Here is a 24,845-nt window from a genome sequence, read left to right on the forward strand (position 1 = left end):
TTCACCCAAAAATTAAAATTCTGCCAACATTTACTTACACTCATGTTGTTCCAAACACTGTATGACGTTCTTTCTTCCATGGAACACAAAAAGAGATTTTAGGCAGAATGACAGCCTCAGTCGCCTTCACTTTCATTGCATCTTTTTTCCATAGCTTTGGGATTCATTTGTTGTTTAAATTGTCAATTTTACTGTCATTTTAGGGTTTTAGGGTTTGTTGACATTACATCGTCATGGCAACGAAGTTGTAAAATTGGCTGTAACTTTACAAAGAAAAGCTTAGTAATTGATTTTTTCACCCTAAATTCATGTTTGCACTCATAATGTCTTGTGGCTATACTTTTGAAACAGTGAGTATTTTAATGTTCAAAAATTGGCCCTATTCACTTCCATTGTAAATGCCTCACTGTAGCCCAGATTTTTACTTTTTTTAAAAAAGAAAAGGGGTAAGTCAAAATTCATTTTTGTGGTAATCAATATTATGCCACAAATGCTGTCGATTGAGCTTAACTTGTATTGAACTCGGAATATTCTTTTAAGAGTAGCTTGGGAAACTACAGTTTCAAAGTACAAAGAAATCTTACAATAAACAAAATTTGCTAAATCGTGGCACAAATTATATATGATTGTGCACCCAGCTTTAGTTCATTGAAGATGGACTTGAGTGGATCTGAAAGTCCTCTTGTCATCTTTACAGGGATAGTTCGGTCATGACAACTCTCTGAAAGATTTAGCATGTGAATGTGGGTATGACATATTGATAGGATATTGGTCTTGGCGGACTAGATCTGCAACGCTGCTGCTGCAGAGCAAGTACGGAGACTCACTACTGCTAGAACATGCACAGACACACTGAGTTAAGCATGTGAACATACTGCTGCTGCACAATTAGAAAAACACAAGACATGCTGCGTCAAGCTTGTATAACATCCTGCTGTACAATTAAACATAAATACAACCCCTAAACAAAGCAGGGACCTGCACAATTGTATAACACAAAACACAACCCCCATATACAGTAAGCAGATCTGCCGCCAAGGCTTGTGTACTGCTGCTGCTCCAAAAAAGCCTTGTGCAACAACTGTATGCTAGCTAGGTGTGCCTTGGCCTGCTTGGCCGAATGGCATAATGCTAATGATATAAGGGTGTACTCACACTAGGCGATCAGTACTGTGCCTGAGCACGTTTGACCCCCAAAGTCCAGTTTGTTTGACTAGTGTGATTGCTGAACCCTGCCCAAGCCTACTTGAAGAGGTGGGCTCAGGCATGGTTCAGTTGGACTCAGGCACAGTACACATCTAGTGTGATCACTAACCGTGGCCAAGCAAGGAACTCGAAACATGACGTCAATGATGCGACTGTTCCATTTAACAAACATGGCGGCAAAGGGATCACTTTAGTCTAAGGCAGAGGTGTAGTGTTTACTGGAAATTTGGGCAGATGAGAGTATACAGGAACAACTGGATACAACACACAAGAACTCTGAGATATTTGGTCAAATTCGCGACTATCTTTGTGCTCGTGGATACCAAAGAATCATTGAGTAATGTCGTGACAAAACTGGGGGTTTAGTATCTGAAGGTACGGGATGTACTCCGTAAATTTGGCAGCTCATCGGACAAAAAGGATAAATTCCAGTGGTATGATGCTGTTGACAATAAGGTATGTGAGAGGGCCATGTGTCACCATGCCCCAAACGACTCCAAATAAGCCACAAAGTATTGTTACAATGATGGACTCCATTGTGCTGTGCGAGAGCGCTTTTCTTCCTGTTTTCTTCAAAACAAAAATTTGCATTGTAATGGCGTAAGCATGCTCAGGCCTGGAACGTTAAGTTTAATGTGAGTGCAGGCCAGCGAGAGAGTGGGAAGTGGGGACAATCGTGCTTGGGCACGGTACAAGGCAACTGGGCGTAGTGTGAGTATGCCCTAAATCTCTATGTGTGCCTGGGCCTGTTTGGCTGAGAGGCTTAAATGGCAAGTGACCTGACTCATAATGAGTATCTGGACCGGAAAAACTCAGAGCTTATTTAGCTAGTGCCTTAGCCTAACAATGTGTGGATTTATTTAAGCTTATGACCTAAGATAGCAATGTGTGACAGTGCCTGATTTGGCTATAGCTTACCTTGATAAAGACACACTTCTATGTCATGGACAAAAGCAGACCTTAACATGCAAGCTGTTAGAAGAAAATCCCCAGCAACCACCTGAGCAAATAGTATTTTTGGAGAAAACTCTCGCAGTGAAACTGGCTTACAAGCTACGCAAGTTAATTGGCTGCCCAATTATACTTCAAAGGACCTATCAGCTAACACTATGTGAGCTGATTTGCTTGACATATCACATGTGAGCAAGCTGATTGGCTATTAAAAAACAAGTTCAGTCAAACTCTTTGATCAAATCAATGAAATCAGCTTGCATCATTCAAAGTGAAAATTCTCTTATCATTTACCTACCCTTATGCTGTTTCAAACCCATTTGACTTATCTCTTTCTATGTCAAAATATGCAATGAAAGTGAATGGTGACTTAGACTAACATACTGCCCAATGTCCCATTTTTGTATTCCACAGAAGAAAGAAAAAGTCTAATGTGTTTGAAACAACCCATTTTGGGGAACTCTCCCTTTAACCTCACAGATGGGTGCCACTCGGTGGTTTGATGTTGGCAAAATGTGACCAAACCACATTGCAGTCCAGCTTATTTGTGTATGGCTCAGAGCAACTTTACCCCTGTCTGTCTTCTAATACCTGGTCTGGGCTGGCCCTCTCCATGGGTTGGCCTATTTTGTGTTTCCCAGAGCCAGGCAGTGGCCCACTACAAAGGCACCAAACACGCCAAGAAGCTCAAGTCCTTGGATGCCCCGAAATGCCTCAAACAGAAGAGCTCTCTGGTCAGCAAGGAAAATACCAACAAGGAGCTGCATGAAGGCTACTCTCTCTCGACGGTGCCCAACAACACTGAAGGAAAAAGTAAGAGAAACTGCCTTATTTGTAGTTCTAAGGCAAGTGTCACTATTACTGTGGGTCATACTTAGCGTAAGGGATTTGAATAAACACCTAAACTGAAATATTAAACTTTGGCACGTAACTTATCCTGCACTGTTTGTGCAACAATGATACCTTAAACTGTGTGCTTGTCTACTAAAATAATGGCACACCTCTTCTCAAAAAAGAACAAGTAGACATTTGTTTTTTTTTCCTGGAAGGAAATAAAACGGGAGAAAATCCATAGACATGCATTGAAGACTAGAATATCATAGAGACTCTTTCCACTTCTGTCACAAAGATCTCTCTCTAGACTGGAAACAGGAAAGATGCTCCAAGAATCAGCTTAAAGGTCATAATTTGTACCATAGACGCTGATGCTGTTTATTGCATTTATTCTGTTGATACTACACCATTATCTCTGCAGTACAGAACTGCCAAGTTAATTTGCTCCGGTGGAAAAACAGCATGATGTCCATTGTAGGATCTAACTTTCAGTATAGGGTTCCCTTGGTCATGGAAAGCCTGGAAATATTAGAGAATTTAAAAAAAAAATTTTCAGGCCTGAAAAAGTCAAGGAAATTGGGTCAATGACAAATAAGATTGTCCAAGATGATAAAAATGAATTAAAAATAATAATAATTTTAAAACATGTGTCAAGTTCATTGAAATGCAATCCTTGTATCCATGTTTTTCTTCCATACATTTTTGATTAAAAAAAAAAAATATATATATATAGCATATTCAACAAATAAAAATAAATAATAATAAATAAAAAATAATATTTAATTACTTTAAAAAGTGGTGTATCCTTCAAGTAAAATCTATAATACTTCCTTGTACCTTGAATACACGTAAGTGTACACAACTTAATCATTAATCAAAATGTTTTCAAACACATTTTTCAACGTAAAAAAATATTTTTAACAAATACCATGTATTTTTGAGTCACGAACATCAAGAAATGTTCTCATGGTTACTCCATTTGACCTGAACAAAATGTGCCTTTTCATAAAAATCTAAAAATATCTGAAATGTAATAAAGTCCTCTCTGTTTTATGTTTGTAATGTTTTGTTTTATTTTGGGGGGGGGTTTAGTCACATGAAAACAAGATAGCTACCTGCATGTTGGTTACACCCCCTGACTTTTATTTTGTGGACAAACTTTTTGAAATATTAAAATAATAATAATAACAATAATAAATAAAACTATTTAAACAAAATTGTTTTACTGCTTATTTTTAAGAAATAATAATAAAATATTAATCAGAATTACTTATGCCATCATTTATTTTATTTATTATTTCAGCTTTTAATGAGACTTTAATTTTTTTTACTGTCAAAAAGTGGCTAGCCCCAGATCAAAACATCAAAATGAATGTAAACTCAGAAACAGAAAACATGTTCTTCACAGTAGAGGTGAACTGAAGTCATTGTTGTGTGTGAATTGCATTTTTAATGTAATTTTAAATCATTTCATTTAAAAAAAAAAAAATATTGTCACTTCATTGAACATTAACCAAAATCTTAAAAGAAAATTTCTATAGTGAATATAAATGTTTCTACTCAGCTGTTGCTAGCCATAGTGGTGTCCGAATTGTGTGCGAATTGTTCTTATGGGTCAGTCTTTTTTTAGTTAATTTATCGAAACGGTTCACAAATTATTATTATTATTTTTTATTTATTTTTTTTTTTTTTTGCAAAACAAACTGAATCAAAAGGAATTTTAAATATCACTTTCCAGAAATCACGAACGACAGGGAAAAAATTATGAAATTTATTGGTCAGAAAGGGTGGGATTTATGGCATTGACCCCTTTTTTCACCTCACTGCAAAAAAATAAATAAACCATTTAAACCAGCCAAAGATATGATTTCATTGTCTTAGCTGGTTTACCATCCTGGTCAAGCTGGTCTGGTTTGCTGGTTTATAGGGTTTTTGGATGCTCATCAGCTGTTCAGACAGGGAGACCAGATGAGTACCAGCCTTAAACCAGCTAAGACCAGCAAATCAGATTAGGTTTGTTAATGATGTTTTTTTTAAGCAAGATATTTTGTTATGATATTCCCTCTCAGGGTTCACTAGATCTCTTTACCGCCATTCCAAACCAAACCGTGTCCTCCCATCTGTGTTTATTAGCAATCCAGGGGGTTGGTTATATATACTCTGAAGAATAAGAGCTGGATCGGCCTGCTGAAGTATAATGGCCTAAAGTGGCATATGTAAGCACATTTTGGCATTAGGTACAAGCCTGGAATGTGTTCTGAAACCAATAATTTACTCCACTTTTTATATGCTGGCTTAGACCCAGACCTCAAGTTTGCCCAATGAAAATGTTTATTTCTACTTAAACACCTGGACTAATACAGTACGCTGCTTTTAGACACAAGTTTAGCCCAAAGTCAGAAAGACAATCCACCACAAACCTTCACTGTCTTAAAGGGATAGTTCACCTGTCATCATTTACTTACCCTCATGTCATTTCAAACCCATATGTTCTGTGCAACACAAAAGACATTTTTTAGGTATTTTCACACAGCTCTTTTCTATTTCCGTCAAGCTCCATAAAAGAAAAAAGCACCATAAAAGAATCATAAAAGTTGTCCATACTTGCGTTATATTCCAAGTCTTCTGAAGCCATAGATAGCTTTGTGTGAGGAACAGAGTGAAATTTAGGTCATTATTCAAAATGATGTTGGTTCTCACGAGTTTATAAACTGAATGTGATGCACCATATATGAATTCTGGGAGAATAGGGGGGTTTGGCATACTCATTCCCTCTAAGCTGTGCGTGTCTTCAGCCGCAAATTTTTTTGTTTTCCTCCACAGAAAAACACAAATAGGTGCGCTAAGGTCAGCAGTTTGCGCTCTCTGTGCACGTGCAATCCAGCACAACACGACTCTGTTACTAGTACTCATTCTTCACAACACTTTGTATCTCTGGAATAAAAATGCACGGACTGGTGACCTGCTGTAATCGGAAAACTAATCGAGCCGGTATTGTTTGCATTAATAACTCCTGTGAATAACAAAGGGCATCATGACCTGGCAGAGAGTTCACAAGGCCAGAAACCCCTATTAAATCTTCACAATAATACTGAACGCAACATAACACCCGAGCACTTCTCTCCTGTTCCCAGCTTTTGCGGCGAGCTGGTCGTTTGTTTGTCAAAATGCCACTCAGTAATGAATATTAATGTGCGTATGTCAGAGAGATAAATAGTGGGGGCGTCTGAAAGCTGCATTATCCGGAGTTTATTTGCCGCGTGTAATGAAAAGCAGAGGCTCACATGCTAATAGGTCGGCTTCAGAGAGCACATAGCAGCGCGGGCGATAGTCTGCTCTTTTGGAGGGCCTATTTAATGTGTTTAATTCAAGGTTTTTTCTGTTGTTAAATAACAGTCATTTGTCAGGGCTTGGAAGAGAATAATGTGTGGGAAGAGAATATGTGTGCATTCGAGTATGTATTTCAGAGAAGTTTTTTGTTGTATCTCCCACCTTGATGTTACTGCATGTTTTACAGTAGTACAGGGTTATTCGGTCCAATCCTCCTGCACTGCACATTTTTGGTTTCTGACCAATCTGACACAAAATGAATCGAGTGAATGTTGTTCAACATACAAACGGGTTGGATAAAACATCTTGATTGTGCATATCTGGGGGGTAGTGACAGTTGTAGAAATGGACTGAGAAAACCAGCATAAGTCAGTTTGTTGGCTTGTGTCTGTCTATAAAGTTATTTACACTACCGTTCAAAAGTTTAGGGTCACTTACTAATTCTTTATTTATTTTTTTATTTTCTTCACATTTTAGAATAATAATAAAGTCATCACAACTATGGAATAATAGAAATGGAAATATGGGAATTATGTCATGACTAAACAAAATCCAAAATAAATCAAAACTGTGTTATATTTTAGCATCTTCAAAGTAGTCATGCTTTGCCTAGAATTTGCAGACATGTACTCTTGACATTTTCTCAACCAACTTCTTGAGGTATCACCCTGGGATGCTTTTTAAACAGTATTGAAGGAGTTCCCATCTATGTCGGGCACTTATTGGCTGCTTTTCTTTATTATTTGGTCCAAGTCATCAATTTAAAAAACTTATTATTTTTTTTATTTTATTTATTTTTTTATTCTAGTTTCATAATGAAATAAATGAATATGGTGGCACAATTATATTTTTGTCTACAAAACTAATTTCAAACATTTAAACATACGCCTTCAGATCAAAAGATTTTTAAGATTTTTAAGATCATGAGAAACATTTCGGTCAAGTGTTTCAAAACTTTTGAACGGTAGTGTATACATATATATATATATATATATATATATATATATATATATATATATATATATATATATATATATATATATACTATGCACAGTATATATACACAGTATATTATATATATATACTGGTGGCCAAAAGTTTGGAATAATGTACAGATTTTGCTCTTATGGAAAGAAATTGGTACTTTTATTCAACAAAGTGGCATTCAACTGATCACAATGTATAGTCAGGACATCAATAACATGATCTTCTTAAACTACTTTAAAGAGTTCTCATCAAAAAATCCTCCACGTACAGAAATTACAGCTTTGCAGATCCTTGGCATTCTAACTGTCAGTTTGTCCAGATACTCAGGTGACATTTCACCCCACACTTCCTGTAGCACTTGCCATAGATGTGACTGTCTTGTCGGGCACTTCTCACACACCTTACAGTCTAGCTGATCCCACAAAAGCTCAATGGAGTTAAGATCCATAACACTCTTTTCCAATGATCTGTTGTCCAATGTCTGTGTTTCTTTGCCCACTCTAACCTTTTCTTTTTGTTTTTCTGTTTCAAAAGTGGCTTTTTCTTTGCAATTCTTCCCATAAGGCCTGCACCCCTGAGTCTTCTCTTTACTGTTGTACATGAAACTGGTGTTGAGCGGGTAGAATTCAATGAAGTTGTCAGCTGAGGACATGTGAGGTGTCTATTTCTCAAACTAGAGACTCTGATGTACTTATCCTCTTGTTTAGTTGTACATCTGGCCTTCCACATCTCTTTCTGTCCTTGTTAGAGCCAGTTGTCCTTTGTCTTTGAAGACTGTAGTGTACATCTTCGTATTAAATCTTCAGTTTTTTGGCAATTTCAAGCCTTCATTCTTCAAAACAATGATTGACTGACGAGTTTCTAGAGAAAGCTGTTTCATTTTTGCCATTTTTGACCTAATATTGACCTTAAGACATGCCAGTCTATTGCATACTGTGGCAACTCAAAAACAAACACAAAGACAATGTTAAGCTTCATTATGAACAAAATAGTTTTCAACTGTGTTTGATATAATGGCAAGTGATTTTCTAGTACCAAATTAATATTTAGCATGATTACTCAAGGATAAGGTGTTGGAGTGATGGCTGCTGGAAATGGGGTCTGTCTAGATTTGATCAAAAATGACTTTTTTCAAATAGTGATGGTGCTGTTTTTTACATCAGTAATGTCCTGACTATATTTTGTGATCAGTTGAATGCCACTTTGGTGAATTAAAATACAAATTTCCTTCTGAAACAGCAAAATCTGAACATTATTCCAAACTTTTGGCCACCAGTGTAGATATAAGCAATATCACACGAGCAAGAGTGCGATATGGCCCTACATCAGCACAGCTGTGATTCAGCCGCTGATAATCATAGCCGTGCTGATTTAGGGACATAGAGCATGACTACGAGTGTGATATTGCTTAAATACATCAGTTCAACGAACAACTAAATAATTCTTTTTTTTTTTTTTAAACTAAGGACTGTCACAAAAAACATACAGGTGCATGGAACTACTTTCTTATGCCACGGATCAGGATCTGCCGTTGCTAGTTCAAAAGATGCGCACAATCCCCTTTACTAATTCGAAAACGCCACATGAAGACTAGAAATGACAGCTTGGGCTGTTTCTAACAAGTCATTGGAGAAACAAGGGTGTGTGTGTGTGTGTGTGTGTGTGTGTGTGTGTGTGTGTGTGTGTGTGTGTGAGAGAGAGAGAGAGAGAGAGAGAGAGTGCAATTACCAGAGTCAGAGTCAGTGCGTCTGACACAAATCCCAAGCAGTGATGAACAGTAAAACTATAGCTGGTTAACTTTTTTCCACAGCTGTAGTGTAGTGTCAGCTTGCTTGAAGATAATGGAATTTTGGTCAAGTACATCCTCTTTTCTCTGTGTAAAAATAGCTGTCCGAGCAAGGTCCCCCTTTGTGGTAGCCGGCCGCCATGTGGAATGTTTATATTTCACAGCGCGGACACTCCGGTATCCAATAGTATGAGGTAAGTGTATGTGCAGTTACTCAGTCAGTTGTGTCTCTCTGCTGTGATATGCCTTAATGCTGAAGCTGTTAGTTCAACTGAATTTCCCAGCTGTTAGTTAGTAGTAGTCCGATCAATCATGGAGTGAGAGACAGTGCTGATGACTTCAAAGAAACCGCTCGCTGACTGAAATGCACTGACTCAATGCACGTCTAACTGGCTCATAACACATAAAAATGGTCTTTTGTTCTCACCTGCTGGCTAAATTCTTTAATGTCACAGGGCAAAATGAAAAGACACACATCTATCTCTTTTACACATCTGCGCTGCTCTTACACTTTAGTTTGGAATGCCATAAATACAAGCGAAGTGATACAAACGGTGAAGCATCCAAGTGCTGATGTTCTGGGACATCAGTAGTCATTGAATGTCTCTCGTCCAATCAGATTCGAGGACTGGAACTAACTGTTGCATACTGCATACACTGATCAGCTACAACATTAAAACCACTGACAGGTGAAGTGAATAATATTTATTATATCGTTAAACTTGCTGGGTTTTCATCCAAAATGTTTCAAATTTTTTAAGCGCATTTCTAAAAATTAGACTTAAGAAAATACGAATTGTTGCGCATTTCCATCCACTACGTAATGCGCATTATCGTGAGGGAGCCGCCTCATCATGTTGGAGTAACTGAATGACCTCTCCCTGCTTTGGGGACAGTTTTATTTGCAAGATTGGAGGAAGTATCTCATTTTATTAAATTCATCCACGAGACACCGCAGAATAAGTGTAATATCTGATATAATGTGGGCTGAAATAGATGCAATGCCCACACACCGCCAGTCTCCGCATACCTGGGAGCGCCCGCTCTCAAAACTGTTCTGGCGGATTGTAAGGACCCAATTTATTGTCCAGCTGTGGGTTAAACACTTCCGAATGACAAGCGCTATGTTCAAAAAATTGTGTGCCAAGGTCGGACCTTTCAGTGGGCTAGTCACATCAAGCTATCGCACACTCATAACACATGCACGAATGGTCAAAACACATCATCGTTTTGCGAATAAACCGTTTCATCACCTTAATGCGCATTTTAACTAATGCGAAACTCTAAAATCCACCTCCTCCTAGCGCATTAAATTTTAAGCAAATTTAGAAAGTTTATTCGCATATCAAGCATTTCCGTTCAGGATTTCTTATGCGCAATTTCAAAATGCGCATAAAAATAGTTGGATGGAAACCCACCTAATGGCACCTGTCAAGGTGTGGGATTTATTAGGCAGCAAGTGAACAGTCTGTTCTTGAATTTCATGTGTGGAAGCAGGAAAAATGGGCAAGCATAAGGATCTGAGCGACTTTGACAAGGGCCAAATTATGATGGCTAGACGACTAGATCAGGGCATCTCCAAAACAGCAGGTGGGGTGTTCCTGGTATGCAGTGGTTAGTACCTATCAAAAGTGGTCCAAGGAAGGACAACAGGTGAACCGGCAACAGGGTCATGGGTGACCAAGGCTCGATGATGCGCATGGGGAGTGAAGGCTAGCCTGTCTGGTCCGATCCCACAGAAGAAACTTAATGCTGGCCATGATAGAAAGGTGCCAGAACACACAGTGCAGCATAGCCCATGCTGACCCCTGACCACCACCAAAAGCACCTACATTGGGCACGTGAGCATCAGAACTGGACCATGGAGCAATGGAAGAAGGTGGCCTGGTCTGATGAATCACATTTTCTTTTAGATCATGTGGACTGCCGGGTGCGTGTGTGCCGTTTACCTGGGGAATAGATGGCAGCAGGATGCACTATGGGAAGAAGGCAGGCCGGCGGAGGCAGTGTAATGCTCTGGGCAATGTTCTGCTGGGAAACCTTGGGTCCTGGCATTCATGTGGATGTTACTTTGACACATACCACCTACCTAAAGATTGTTGCAGACCACGAACACCCCTTCATGGCAACGATATTCTCTGATGACAGTGGTCTCTTTCAGCAGGATAATGCACCCTGCCACAGTGCAAAAATAGTTCAGGAATGGTTTGAGGAACATGACAAAGAATTCAAGGTGTTGACTTGGCCTCCAAATTCCCCAGATCTCAATCCGATTGAGCATCTATGGAATGTGCTGGACCAAAAAGTCTGATCCATGGAGGCCCCACCTTGCAACTTACAGTGCTTAAAGGATGTGCTGCTAATGTCTTGGTTCCAGATACCACAGGACACCTTCAGAGGTCTTGTGGAGTCCATGTCTTGATGGATCAGAACTGTTTTGGCAGCACGAGGGGGACCTACACGATATTAGGCAGGTGGTTTTAATTTTATGGCTGACCAGTGTAAATATACAGTATATTATTTAAACTGTGAAGTATACACAAGAACACATCATACTAGTACACTCTTGGTACTGCCTTTCATTTTTGCTTATTTTTTAATTTTTTAAATAAAATAAATAATTAAAAAATGACTGTTACTGTATGAGAATCATAATGGAAAAAAATGGGAATAGCAAAAGACGTCCAGACGCATTACAGTGATACAGTGGGGGTAAAATGTTCTGAAGTGCCCTGAAAATAATGTCAATAATGCAAAATGTTTTTGTATTATTATTACTGATATGAGGTTAAATATTATATTATTTTATTATATTGTATTAGATTACATGAAATAACAGGTCTCATGAGAAACACCCAAATAAGCATGTATTTTATTTTATTTAAACATGTATCAAATGTATTAAAGATGTAAAAACCTTTTAAGAAGATATAATCAAACAAATAAAAGATCCCACTGTTTTCAATATGTGGTACTCTTGAAATAATTGTATATGAGTAAACTGAAGTAGTAGATACTTTCTAGAAGTTATTGTATTGTGAATTATTCATGCTTTAGTTTAGAGGCTTCTTCATACTTTAGAATAGAATAATGCATTACAAGTAGCATGTTTTTATGAAAACAGCATGTTCACAACGCAAGTTATAATTGTTTATTTATTGCCATGTTGTGTCTTTTTTTGTACTGTGTTCGTTAGCACTGACATACACACAAAGAAAAACCTACATCAGCAAACATTGTCAAAATTAACACTGCTCATGTTGTTCCAAACCCATATGACTTTCTTTCTTCCATGGAACTCAAAACGAGATGTTAGGCAGTGTGTTAGTCTCAGTCACCATTTACTTCTACTGCATTTCCAAACTGTTTTTCATATAGTAAAAATGGCTGAGATTGAGCATTTTGCCTAACATCTCTTTCTGTGTTCCACAGAAGACAGAAAGTCAAACGGTTTAAAACAGCCTGTGGGTGAGGTGAACTATCCCTTTAACCAGCTTCACCAGAAATACTGTGCTGGTCCACCAGCTAGACCAGCATAAACCAGCCTGGAAATTCAATCTGGTACTAATAAAGATAAAGGAACCAAAATAAGAAATGATGAGAGCTGAAAATGACATGTAATCAATGAGATAACAGTGCTTTATCCAGTGAGCTGTGAGAGTCGCCCAAATGGAGCTCATCTGAGAGAGAACGTGGTCATGGTGCTTTGGCAGAGAGACTTTCTGTGGATTAGAAGATGAGTCAGCAGTCATCCGTTGTGTGTGTTTGACAGAGATGCCTCTATCTCTGTTCAAGTCCGGTGCGGCAGGAAATGTACCTTGATATTAGCTATTAAAGAGCAGATTGTCAGGGGAGGGATGCCAGCTCACACAGCTGTACAATGGAGGCACAGAGCAGCAGTCAGGGAAAGCGAGACAGTGGCCCTGGGGCCTCAGACTGTCTGGTGCTTCCAAAGTGTCAGGCCGTGTGGCCCGAAACTACCAAAGGAAGTTGGACACCAGGGCGCATACATTGTAGGCTAGGGAATTGTAGGTGATATGTTGGTTGAAATATAACTGATAACTGCATTAAGTCTGCTGAGTTTGAAAGAGCAACAAAAGCAACAAACGTTTTCCTCTGGGAAGTGAGAGAGAGATATAAAGAAAGAGAGAAGTACAAGCTGTGGTCTGTTCAGTCATCAGCAAACCTGACTTTCTTTACCAGCATCTTCACTGCCTGATACTGCACTCAGCCATTCACCATGCACTGGGCTGGAAAGATCCCTTACACATACACATTACGGTCTGGCAAACCTGATGACACTGCATCGAAAGAACTGTTCTTCAGTATATTGGAATGTCAGTACTAGAACTTCAAAGTAGACCGTACCCTCATGAAGTATCAATTAATGGCTTGTTTACAAAAAGACACTGTCTTCAAGTTGCATGCAAAGAGAATCATTTTTCTATATTATGGAGAAACACATTGGAATGTCATTTTCCCAGCACACTATCATCTATTAAAAACACAAGAGATTGTGGTTTTATTTTCACAGAAAGGAAGGAAAGAAGAAAAGGAAGGAAAAAAGAAAGGTAAAAGAAAGGAATGAACAGAAAGAAAGAAAGAGGAGAGGAGAGGAGAAGGAAAGGAAGGAAAGAAGGAATGGAGAAAAGAAAGGAAGGAACAAACAGAAGGAAGGAAGGAATTAAAGGAAGAGGAAAGGAAAAAAGAAAGGAAGGAAAGAAGAAAGGAAGAGGAAAATGAAGGAAGAAATGAAAGAAGGAAGGAAAAAAGAACAAAGAAAAAAGAACATTGAAAGGACAGAACAAATGAACAAATAAAAGAAAGAAAGGAAGGAAGGAAGGAAGAGAAAGATAGAAAGAAAGCGAGGAAGGAAAGAAGAAAGAAAAAGCAAGGATTGAAGGAAGAAAAAAGGAAGGAAGGAACGATCAAAGAACAGAAAGCGAAATAAAACAAGAAAATTAAGGAAGGAAGGAAAGAAAGGAAGGAACAAATAAAAGGAAGGAATAAATGAAGACAAGAAAGTAAGAAAGAAAGAAGAAAGAGAAAGGAAGCAAAAAAGGAAGAAACAGAAGGAAGGAATACACAAAAAAAGAAAGAGAATGGAAGTAAGGAAGAAAATGAAAGAAGGATGGAACAAAGGAAGAAAGGAAGGAACGAATAAACAGAAAAGGAAGAAAGGAAGGAACAAATGAAGAAAGTAAGAAAGAGGGATGGACGGATGTCGCTCCATTTGCTATCTCTAACTATCAGTAGTACAAAGAATGGAGAATTTCTAGATGAGATATTTGATGCGATTAATAATAAAAACCGAGGATTGACGGGAGCGTGCGGCCCTCAGGGACTGATTTCACAAGTCAGTGTGATTCGTATTGTGGCGTAATCACGATAATTAGAGCGCTTAATCCAGCATCATGGTGAAAATGTAATCAGAACTCAAGGGAACTTACTGATTAGTTGGTCTAATGATGAGGGTGGAAGGATCCTTACTGCCCTGTAATTAAAGAGCAGAGATTGGCAGCGTGCTCGGGCATGTCAGCGAGGCCTGAGGCAGATGAGAGGGGGAGAAATTGATAGTGGTATGGCTTTATCACTCAGATTATAATCCCACAGGGCCCTGGGGCCACAGCCTCTTTGGAGACCCCCTCTTGTCATTTTGACCAGCGAGTTATAAAGAAAAAATTTGATCTTTTGGTAACTTGTAATTGCAATTGTAACTTAAGACTTCTGTGGGGTGAATTCACTAAGAATGAATTGTGCTCAGTTAAAAGCACTGTTTATTTGAATGCACTGGTTTAGCACCGATACGCAAACTCGCCCACAAAATCTGAGCTGAATGTAATTTGCACTGCACAATTCCGATCTTGTGGGACAGTTCTGAGCACTATATAGCGGAGGATGCAGCAGACCACCGTGATCACTCAACTACTGTGATCCAGACACCTGAATCATCTCTTAAACATGGCAAAAGTGCACATGACTACACCGCACATCTGTGTGAATGGCAGGTTAGAACGCTCTTCTCCACCATGTGGTCATTATTTGATTAATTACTGCTGCCGTGAATGATAAAAAATCAAATATACGTACAAATATCTTTATTTTCCTTTGTTTGTAATAGTGCAATGTTTACTGCTTTGGGCAAATAGCACAGTTTTGTTATTAAAGCACCAATACTTTGTCAATATAGCATCTATAGTGAGCCAAATTTACAGGTGGTGGCGTAGTAGACTAAAGCACTGAACTGGTAAGCGGAAGGTTGTTGGTGCAATCCCCACAGCCACCACCATTGTGTCCTTGAGCAAGACGCTTAACTCCAGGTTGCTCCAGGGGGATTGTCCCTGTAATCAGGGCACTGTAAGTTGCTTTGGATAAAAGCATTTGCCAAATGCATAAATGTAAATATCTGCTTAAAGGTGCAGTATGTAAGATTCAGAAACCCTTGTTATTAATGACACCTGTGGCCATTAAGTGAACTGCAGCCAGCTACCTGTTGCTCGTGCTTGCGCTCGTAGGGACGTGAGCACACGCGTATCAGCCAAAACAATGACGTAATGTACAAAGAGACTGAATGTGATTCACCGGCATCATGCTGACAGATGAGGTAGCATAATTCAAATTGTTTTACTACAAACTTTGAGACTAAACTAAAACTACTTACCAGCTAACATAGCATACTGATACACACATTCAGCTACATACTACCGAACTATACCAGAGAGTTTACTGTTGCACTGCACTGTTATGTTGCACTATTGCATGTTTTGTATGTCAAATGCTGTACTACGATCAAGAAACCAGCGTATTTGCTTAAATTTATCCTGTAGACCTGACTTTTAGTATAAAGAGAAGATCGTTTAAATTATTTGATAGTTACGAAGCAAGGTAGCTTGCAATTCATCAGTGTTAGCAGGCAAGATCAAGTTAGCTAAAATTACACAGATCAATCCTTATGGCACTATATTTCACATGCTTTGCAGTTATGTTAACTTATCTGTCCAATAAGGAGAACGCCAATTCAGGGTCGGTTTTGATCCCCAAAACCGAACGAAGGTCCCTCCAGGAATCAAATGCCCTGCCGATGTTCACTCTAGTTTTCGCTCGACCACGATCACGTTCCCGCTTAGCCAGATGGGATTCAGTAGATAAATGTTTTTTTTTTTTTTTGGCATACTCAGAGTTTGTGTAGGAGTCGGTGTTGTGCTGGGAGCCGGACGCTTGCTGGATTCAATCTCTAAGATAACGTTACCTAGTGCTGCAGTTTGTTGTCACTGTTGAATAGCGGAAGAGAAGTGATTACTGAGGCAAGGCTCTCGGGAGCATGCATAAATGTCACATCCTTTGGAAAATTTACTAAGCAGTTTTTGCGTGCAGTAATTCAATGCGGGTTCCCTGAATAAAAAAATAAAAAATAAAAAAAACAGTCTTTTAAGCCAGTTTAGAGCAGTACATATGAAGTGCTCCATCAAAATTAGTCATAAGTCGCAATGGGCCGTTTTTAAAAAACTTGCAATTTGGCCAAAAACAAAATTTTCTATTGGTTTTGATAAAACAATTCTCAGCTTTCAATTTATGCCACTGTTATTATGAAATTCTAATTATAAATATTGTTGTTTTGTTTTTAAATGGGGTGTTTAAAATTGTTTCAGCTGCTGTCAAAGCCATTCGCTTCAGCTGCTGGGAGCGCTGCATATAGCGTCTCTTTTCCGATCAGCGCTCTTCATTTACCTCAGGAAAGTTATCCAATGGTCATAGTAAGTTAACTTGAAAAAAAAAAGAAAGACTCTAGAGAAAAGCAAATACTATCACTGTCAGAGGTGCAACAACAGATTCAAATGGGATACAACTCATTTTGGGGTATTTTAGCGGGTGGATATGCGATCTCCATGATATATAGATATTAGGGTTGTCAATTTAATGCGTTAATTTGGTGCGATTAATTAAAAAAATAAATAAATACAAAAAAAAAATTATATATATATATATATATATATATATATATATATATATATATATATATATATATATAAACCATGTCCCCAGACCACAATATGAGAGCAAATCAAACTTGAAGAACCACCTGTTTTCAGCAGGGGGCAGTAAGCAAAACTCCAGCTGTTTAGGCAACACACAGCCGTACAAACAAAAAACTACACTCGGGCTTGCTTGACACCAGCGACATCACAAAATGAGAATGCATTCTTGCATTCAAACACAGCTGGACGGAGCACAATTCCAAATGCAGGGATCTCAAGAAGTGTTGTTCTAAGTTTCTAAACTACATTTAAAGCTACACTATGTAACTTTTTTTTTTTTAAATAACAAAATTTCAGAAATCCATCTTCCAAACCATGTCTTTACCCAAATACACTTTGATAAACCTATAATTATGATTTATATTTTAGAGCTGCTGCGACGGATTTCGCGGGAAATTGCAAACATACGTCATCCACCCGTGCGTGTCACGTCATATCTGTACACAGAGAAAATAAGCTCTGGCTACTGTAGTGCGTGTATGGTGTGGGAGCAGCGTGAAGCTGAAAGTTTGTTGTCACAACGAACAGGATCATTCAAAACGGTAAACCTCCGGGGAATCAACGGTTGTAAAAACAAAACAAAAAACCTGAACAGAGCAGAGTCTACAAGCAAAAAGGGAAAGCGACGGAGTCCGTAATAAAACCCGAATCAACATCGGCTTGGCTTTTCAGAGGTGGCGACAACTCCGATATCTGAAAAGATTTAAAAGTGACCCAGAGATGGCTTTTTTCTTACTCAACAGGTAAGATATTTTATTGATATGGTTTATGTATAATTGTGTAATCACACACACACTCGCTAGAGGGCCAAAAGTTACATAGTGTTGCTTTAACTTGACACAGAGATCTAAAAATGCTGTGTTAATGATGCAACCGAAGTAAGATACTCATAAAGCATCCATCTGTCACAGGTGTACATTGATGCTTCTTTAGAAAAGCCCTTATATTAAAATAATAGACCTCGGACAGATTGACTAATTCAACTGCAAAATGGATTGCATGTGGACTGTAGGCCAATCATAGGCTTATGTTCAATAAAATGGAAATAAACAATATATTGACTTCTAAAGCCACGTTTTGTATTATCTTATCAATGCTTTACCCATCTCATGCCACAATTATGTAATGAATTTTAATAACAAGTATTATATTTATAATTATTTAAATATTACTTTTTATAATTACTCATTATTTATTGAATTATTGTTATTTGAGGGTCTTTTTCAGCAAATATTTATACATGTGATTAAATGTGATTAATTTGATTAGTTAAATCAGTATATTATGCAATGAATTTGATTAAAAATTTTAATCGATTCATAGCCCCAATATATGTTATTAATATGCACATGTGAACACTGAACATGCAATATATATATATTTATACAGTTGTGCTCAAAAGTTTGCATACCCTTGGAGAATTGGTAATATATGTACCATTTTTAAAGAAAACATGAGTGAGCAGGCAAAACACATTTCTTTTATTTCTTATGGGATTCATATTCAACTGTAGGTTATAACAGAATGGCACAATCATAAAACAAAACATGGCAACAAAGAAAAAAATGAAATGACCCCTGTTCAAAAGTCTGAATACCCTTAGTTTTTAATACTGTGTATTGCCCCCTTTAGCATCAATGACAGCGTGCAGTCTTTTGTAATTATTGCAGATGGTATAGCTGCCCATTTGTCTTGGCAAAATGCCTCCAGGTCATGCAAAGTCTTTGGTCGTCTTGCATGAACCGCACATTTGAGATCTCCCCAGAGTGGCTCGATGATATTAAGGTCAGGAGACTGTGATGGCCACTACAGAACCTTCACCTTTTTCTGTTGTAACCACTGGAGGGTCAACTTGGCCTTGTGCTTAGGGTCATTGTAGGGCTGGAAAGTCCAAGAGCGTCCCATGCGCAGCTTTCATGCAGAAGAATGCAAATTGTCTGCCAGTATTTTCTGATAACATGCTGCATTCATCTTGCCATCAATTTTCACAAGATTCCCCGTGCCTTTAGAGCTCACACACCCCCAAAACATCAGTGAGCCACCAACATGCTTCACAGTGGGGATGGTATTCTTTTCACTATAGGCCTTGTTGACCCCTATCCAAACATAGCGCTATTTTGGTCTCATCACTCCAAATTCCAGTGTGCCAGAAGCTGTGAGGCATGTCAAGGTGTTGTCGGGCATATTGTAACTGGGCTTTTTTGTGGCACTGGCGCAGTAAAGGCTTCTTTCTGGCAACTCGACCATGCAGCTCATTTTTGTTCAAGTATCGTCGTATTGTGCTCCTTGAAACAACCACACCATCTTTTTCCAGAGCAGTCTGTATTTCTCCTGAGGTTACCTGTGGGTTTTTCTTTGTATCCCGAACAATTCTTCTGGCAGTTGTGGCTGAAATCTTTCTTGGTCTACCTGACCCTGGCTTGGTATCAAGAGATCCCCGAATTTTCCACTTCTTAATAAGTGATTGAACAGTACTGACTGGCATTTTCAAAGCTTTGGATATCTTTTTATATCCTTTTCCATCTTTATAAAGTTCCATTACCTTGTTACGCAGGTCTTTTGACAGTTCTTTTCTGCTCCCCCATGGCTCAGTATCTAGCCTGCTCAGTGCATCCATGTGAGAGCTAACAAACTCATTGACTATTTATACACAGACACTAATTGCAATTTAAAAAGCCACAGATGTGGTAAATTAACCTTTAATTGCCATTTAAACCTGTGTGTGTCACCTTGTGTGTCTGTAACAAGGCCAAACATTCAAGGGTATGTAAACTTTTGATCAGGGCCATTTGGGTGATTTCTGTTATCATTATGATTTAAAAAGGAGCCAAACAACTATGTGATAATAAATGGCTTCATATGATCACTATCCTTAAATAAAAGACAATAAAATGCATGATCAGTCATATTTTCAAAATCAGTGCCAAAATTTCACAATTTCTGCCAGGGTATGCAAACTTTTGAGCACAGCTGTATATATAGTGTCAGATTTCTGCAGACTTCTCATCGTGAAGCACCTGGCAGTCAAGGTCCCCTTTTCCTTGGCCATAATAAATTCTTGCTCATGGGTTAATATGATGCCATCATGTACTGTAGACTGTAGTCACCTTAAAACATCTAAAACACCTTGAAAGTTGATTGAAAACAGCCATTATGGCCATTAATGAGGGACGATTAGCTCTTTCTCTCTCTCTCTCTCTCTCTCTATCTATCTATCTATCTATCTCTATCTCTCTTTCTCACTTCTTTGGCACACATGTCAGTGCACTTGGGCAAATAGATTAATACTACACTGACAGACAATCGAAGTAGCCTGCACCCTCACAAATGAACCTTTAATTACTTATTTTCAGACCACAATACTGTTCAAATTGATGCACAGTGTTGAGGAGTAACTAATTAAAAGTAGTGAAGTTACTTATTTAAAGATAAAGTTTACACAAAAATTAAGACTAATGATCCTTCATGGCTGCACAATTCATCAAAATAACATCAACATGGCGATTTGGTCAAATGTTATTACTAAACCGCAAAAGGCAGCAATTAATGATAAACAAGATAAACATGGTCTGTGTGACAGTCGTGTGACACGCTGTTTTGTGCACTCGCAGGGCACGTGGTGTTTTCGTGAAATCAAAGTACTGCAGGTTCAAGCATTCATGCAATTCAAAACATTAGTAACTGCTACAAGTTAATATACAAATCTACAAAGGAGATGAGAGCATTTCACCCGATTGTAAACATTATAAACTGTCAAATGCACACTGCACTTTCAGTGTCAAAATAAAAGCTCCAGGTGAAGTAAATAGGACAGAAATATAATACTTCTGTATAAAACAAATCTAATCCTAAAAATAATAATGATAATTCAGTATTATAATAATAAACATGTCTGGGTTAATTACGAGTTAATTATTTATTTATTGCATAGCTTGCTCAATAACAAGGAAAACCATATGAAGGTAAATAATGCTTTTTATTAAGTTACTATGTATCATTGTATACACTCGGGAAAAAATATTTTAAGATTTATGCATTTCTATTTAATAACAAAATTCCATCAAACTGAATTGAGTAATCTTTTATAAAATAAAAAATAAAATTATTAAGTATTAATTTAATTTTGTTATACATTAATTAAATGTATCTTGAATATCGCCAATAGGCTGAAAAATATTGAGATATAATTTTTGCAGCCATATCGGCCAGCCCTGGAATGATTTGTTCATGAATAGCTTGACTATCAACTGTGAAACAGTAGCTTCACAAACACGTACACAAAGTGGACTGTACATAGCTGTGCCAAACGTCCTGTGGAGAGAGTTTGGTTTGGTGGTTTGTGATGTGGGTTTCCTGTTGGTAGATGAAATTGAGGCTAACGATCAGGTCAGCGCTACCGCTCACTCACTCATTTACTCTTTATCTCTCGTTCAAGGTGAATCTATCCATATACAGCTAATGACTTTGTGGGCTTTTTTACACTGGCAGTAAGGTGATTAATGGCCAGTAGAGCTTTGTTATATAGCTTCTTCAGTGAGTGAATAAAGCTGAGAAATCTATTTTGAATTGATAAATTTAACATGAAATGCCATTCTCAACCCTTTTTACTTCCGTATTCTGATGTATTTGAGTGAAATGGAAAGTTCAATGAGAAAAAAATGCTAACAATTTACAATTTAAAGTTGATTGATTGTGAAGTTAATGTCGTTAATTAACATGAACTAACAATGAACATACCTTTACAGCATTTACTAATCTTTGTTTATTTCTATATGTTCATTTTTAGAAATTCAAAGTTTTGTACGTTAACATTAGTTCATGCATTTTGAACTAACAATTGTATTTTTATAACAATAATCAAGAATAATAAATGCTGTGAAAATATATTATTTATTGTTTGTTCATGATTCCTAATGCATTAATGAATGTTAACAAACACAATCTTATTGTGAAGTGTTAAGGAAAAAATGTAGGGTGGGACTTAATTTAATCTATTAAGAAATTATTGTTTATTTTGTTTATAAGATAATAAGATAAATATCATTTTTCTTATGCACATGCGTATAACTTTTCAAGTGTGCAAGATGCTTTGAATTATCATTTTAAATCTAGTTAAAAATTCACATTCAGAACAGTTTTGTTGTAATGAGTGTTGCTTTAATAAATAAAAAAACATTAAATATGTTCCTAAAAATAGTATTGTATTTGTAGTATGTTTAAGTATAAAGTTAATTTATTGGATGGGCTTCTTTCAAAAATGCTTAAAGAAATTGGTAATTGAATTGGTAATGGAATCATTAAAGGATTTTGGTGTTAAAATACTTTCTCCCATCCCAGCTTTGTGCTATGTAGGGTTGCATCCCATACTTTGGCCAAAATTAAGATGCCTATTGTCCCGCATCTAAGCATCGATATATTGCGAAATGTCCCGTATTGAAGTGTGCAAAATGGACAACCCTAACTACTCCACACGGCTTAGCGACTTTTATGACATTTGCTTACTGTGAATAGCTTTAATTTATCCATGCAAATAGCACGTTATAGTGCACAAACTTGTCTTTGTGGTTGACAAAGAGCTCCATCAGTCGTTGTGACTGAAGGTTTGTTTTTCATTATACCCAAACCCTCATCCGTAGAGGTTTGAGAAGAGTACGTTGGGGTCTCTGGTTGAGTTCCTACCTCTCAGTTACAGTGATCAAACTTGACTGAAGTGTACAGGCCACTGCATATTTAATAAAAACTGGAGCTTATTTGTATTCCCTGTGTGCTGAGGCTTTATGATCGATGCTTCTCTGGTGGGAAAGAAATGTCTCCATTTGCCGGTGGCATTGCTGCCTCAGTCCAGAGCTCAACAAGCTAATCTTCTCCAGCCAGCTGGTGAGCGTTTCAACACTGATACTGCAGGACTCCTGGACCCTTCGCCTTTAAACCTGCTCCATAAAAATCTTGTTTTGGTTTTCAACAAATGGACAGTGAAGGGAGGTGCTTAAATTTCAGAAAATGTTGACTGCCAACTGCATTTCAACCTTGTAACTACAATTTTGGACATGTTTTTGTACTGGTTAAAATCCTGATTTGGGTGCTTTTTATTTTTCACTCCTGGTGCAAATATTCAAGCAGCTCGGCTTTCTCCATCTTTCTCTTGATCACATTCCAGAGGTTTTCAATGGGTTTCAGGTCTGGAGATTGGGCTGGCCATGACAGGATTGACCTGGCTGTGTGGCATGGAGCACTGTCCTGCTGGAAAAAACAATCGTCATAGTTGGGGAACATTGTCAGAGCAGAAGCAAATTTTCTTCCAGGATAAACTTGTACATGGCTTGATTCATGCGTCCTTCACAAAGATAAATCCACCCGATTCCAGCCTTGCTGAAGCACCCCCAGATCATCATTGATCCTGGCCACAAGCCATCAAACAAAGCCGAGCTGCTTGAATAGTGACATTGATAGTAAATCCAGAGAAACTGATCATTTTGCAGTGGTCTCTTAATTTTTTCCAGAGCTGTGTGTGTGTGTGTGTGTATATATATATATATATATATATATATATATATATATATATATATATATATATATATACACATACTGTATTTAGTAAATAAGTATATATTTATGAATTTTTATACAACTTTGTAATATATGAATAGATCATATATAAATTATAAATAAATTGCAGTCTATATATATATATATATATATATATATATATATATATATATATATATATATATATATATATATATATATTGGTGGCCAAAATTTTGAATAATATACAGATTTTGTTCTTATGGAAAGAAATCGGTACTTTTATTCACCAAAGTGGCATTCAACTGATCACAATGTATAGTCAGGACATTAATAATGTGAAAAATTACTATTACAATTTGAAAAAAAATGTCAGAACTTTGGCATTCTAGCTGTCAATTTGTCCAGATACTCAGGTGATATTTCACCCCACGCTTCCTGTAGCACTTGCCATAGATGTGGCTGTCTTGTCGGGCATTTCTCACGCACCTTACAGTCTAGCTGATCCCACAAAAGCTCAATGGGGTTAAGATCCATAACACTCTTTTCCAATTATCTGTTGTCCAATGTCTGTGTTTCTTTGCCCACTCTAACCTTTTCTTTTTGTTTTTCTGTTGCAAAAGTGGCTTTTTCTTTGCAATTCTTCCCATAAGGCCTGCACCCCTGAGTCTTCTCTTTACTGTTGTACATGAAACTGGTGTTGAGCGGGTAGAATTCAATGAAGCTGTCAGCTGAGGACATGTGAGGTGTCTATTTCTCAAACTAGAGACTCTGATGTACTTATCCTCTTGTTTAGTTGTACATCTGGCCTTCCACATCTCTTTCTGTCCACATCCACCTTGTTGAACCAGTTGTCCTTTGTCTTTGAAGACTGTAGTGTACACCTTTGTATGAAATCTTCAGTTTTTCTTTTTTTTTTTTTTTTGGCAATTTCAAGCATTGTATAGCCTTCATTCCTCAAAACAATGATTGACTGATGAGTTTCTAGAGAAAGCTGTTTCCTTTTTGCCATTTTTGACCTAATATTGACCTTAAGACATGCCAGTCTATTGCATACTGTGGCAACTCAAAAACAAACACAAAGACAATGTTAAGCTTCATTTAACGAACCAAATAGCTTTCAAATGTGTTTGATATAATGGCAAGTGATTTTGTAGTACCAAATTAATATTTAGCATGATTACTCAAGG

General features: G+C 37.6%; 1 protein-coding gene across 3 annotated transcripts in view; it reads left to right on the forward strand.

Annotated features, from left to right (window-relative positions):
* LOC127453162 (zinc finger protein 385D-like) overlaps positions 1-24,845 on the forward strand; it is a 186,629-nt gene that overhangs the window by 141,415 nt on the left and 20,369 nt on the right. For all 3 annotated transcript variants that reach the window (XM_051719363.1, XM_051719360.1, XM_051719361.1), the window contains exon 4: positions 2,799-2,970. In XM_051719363.1, the coding sequence (XP_051575323.1) occupies positions 2,799-2,970 (172 nt within the window). The remainder of the gene's footprint in view (positions 1-2,798; positions 2,971-24,845) is intronic.

Source organism: Myxocyprinus asiaticus, chromosome 15 (assembly GCF_019703515.2).
Source record: "Myxocyprinus asiaticus isolate MX2 ecotype Aquarium Trade chromosome 15, UBuf_Myxa_2, whole genome shotgun sequence".
NCBI lineage: Eukaryota > Metazoa > Chordata > Actinopteri > Cypriniformes > Catostomidae > Myxocyprinus > Myxocyprinus asiaticus.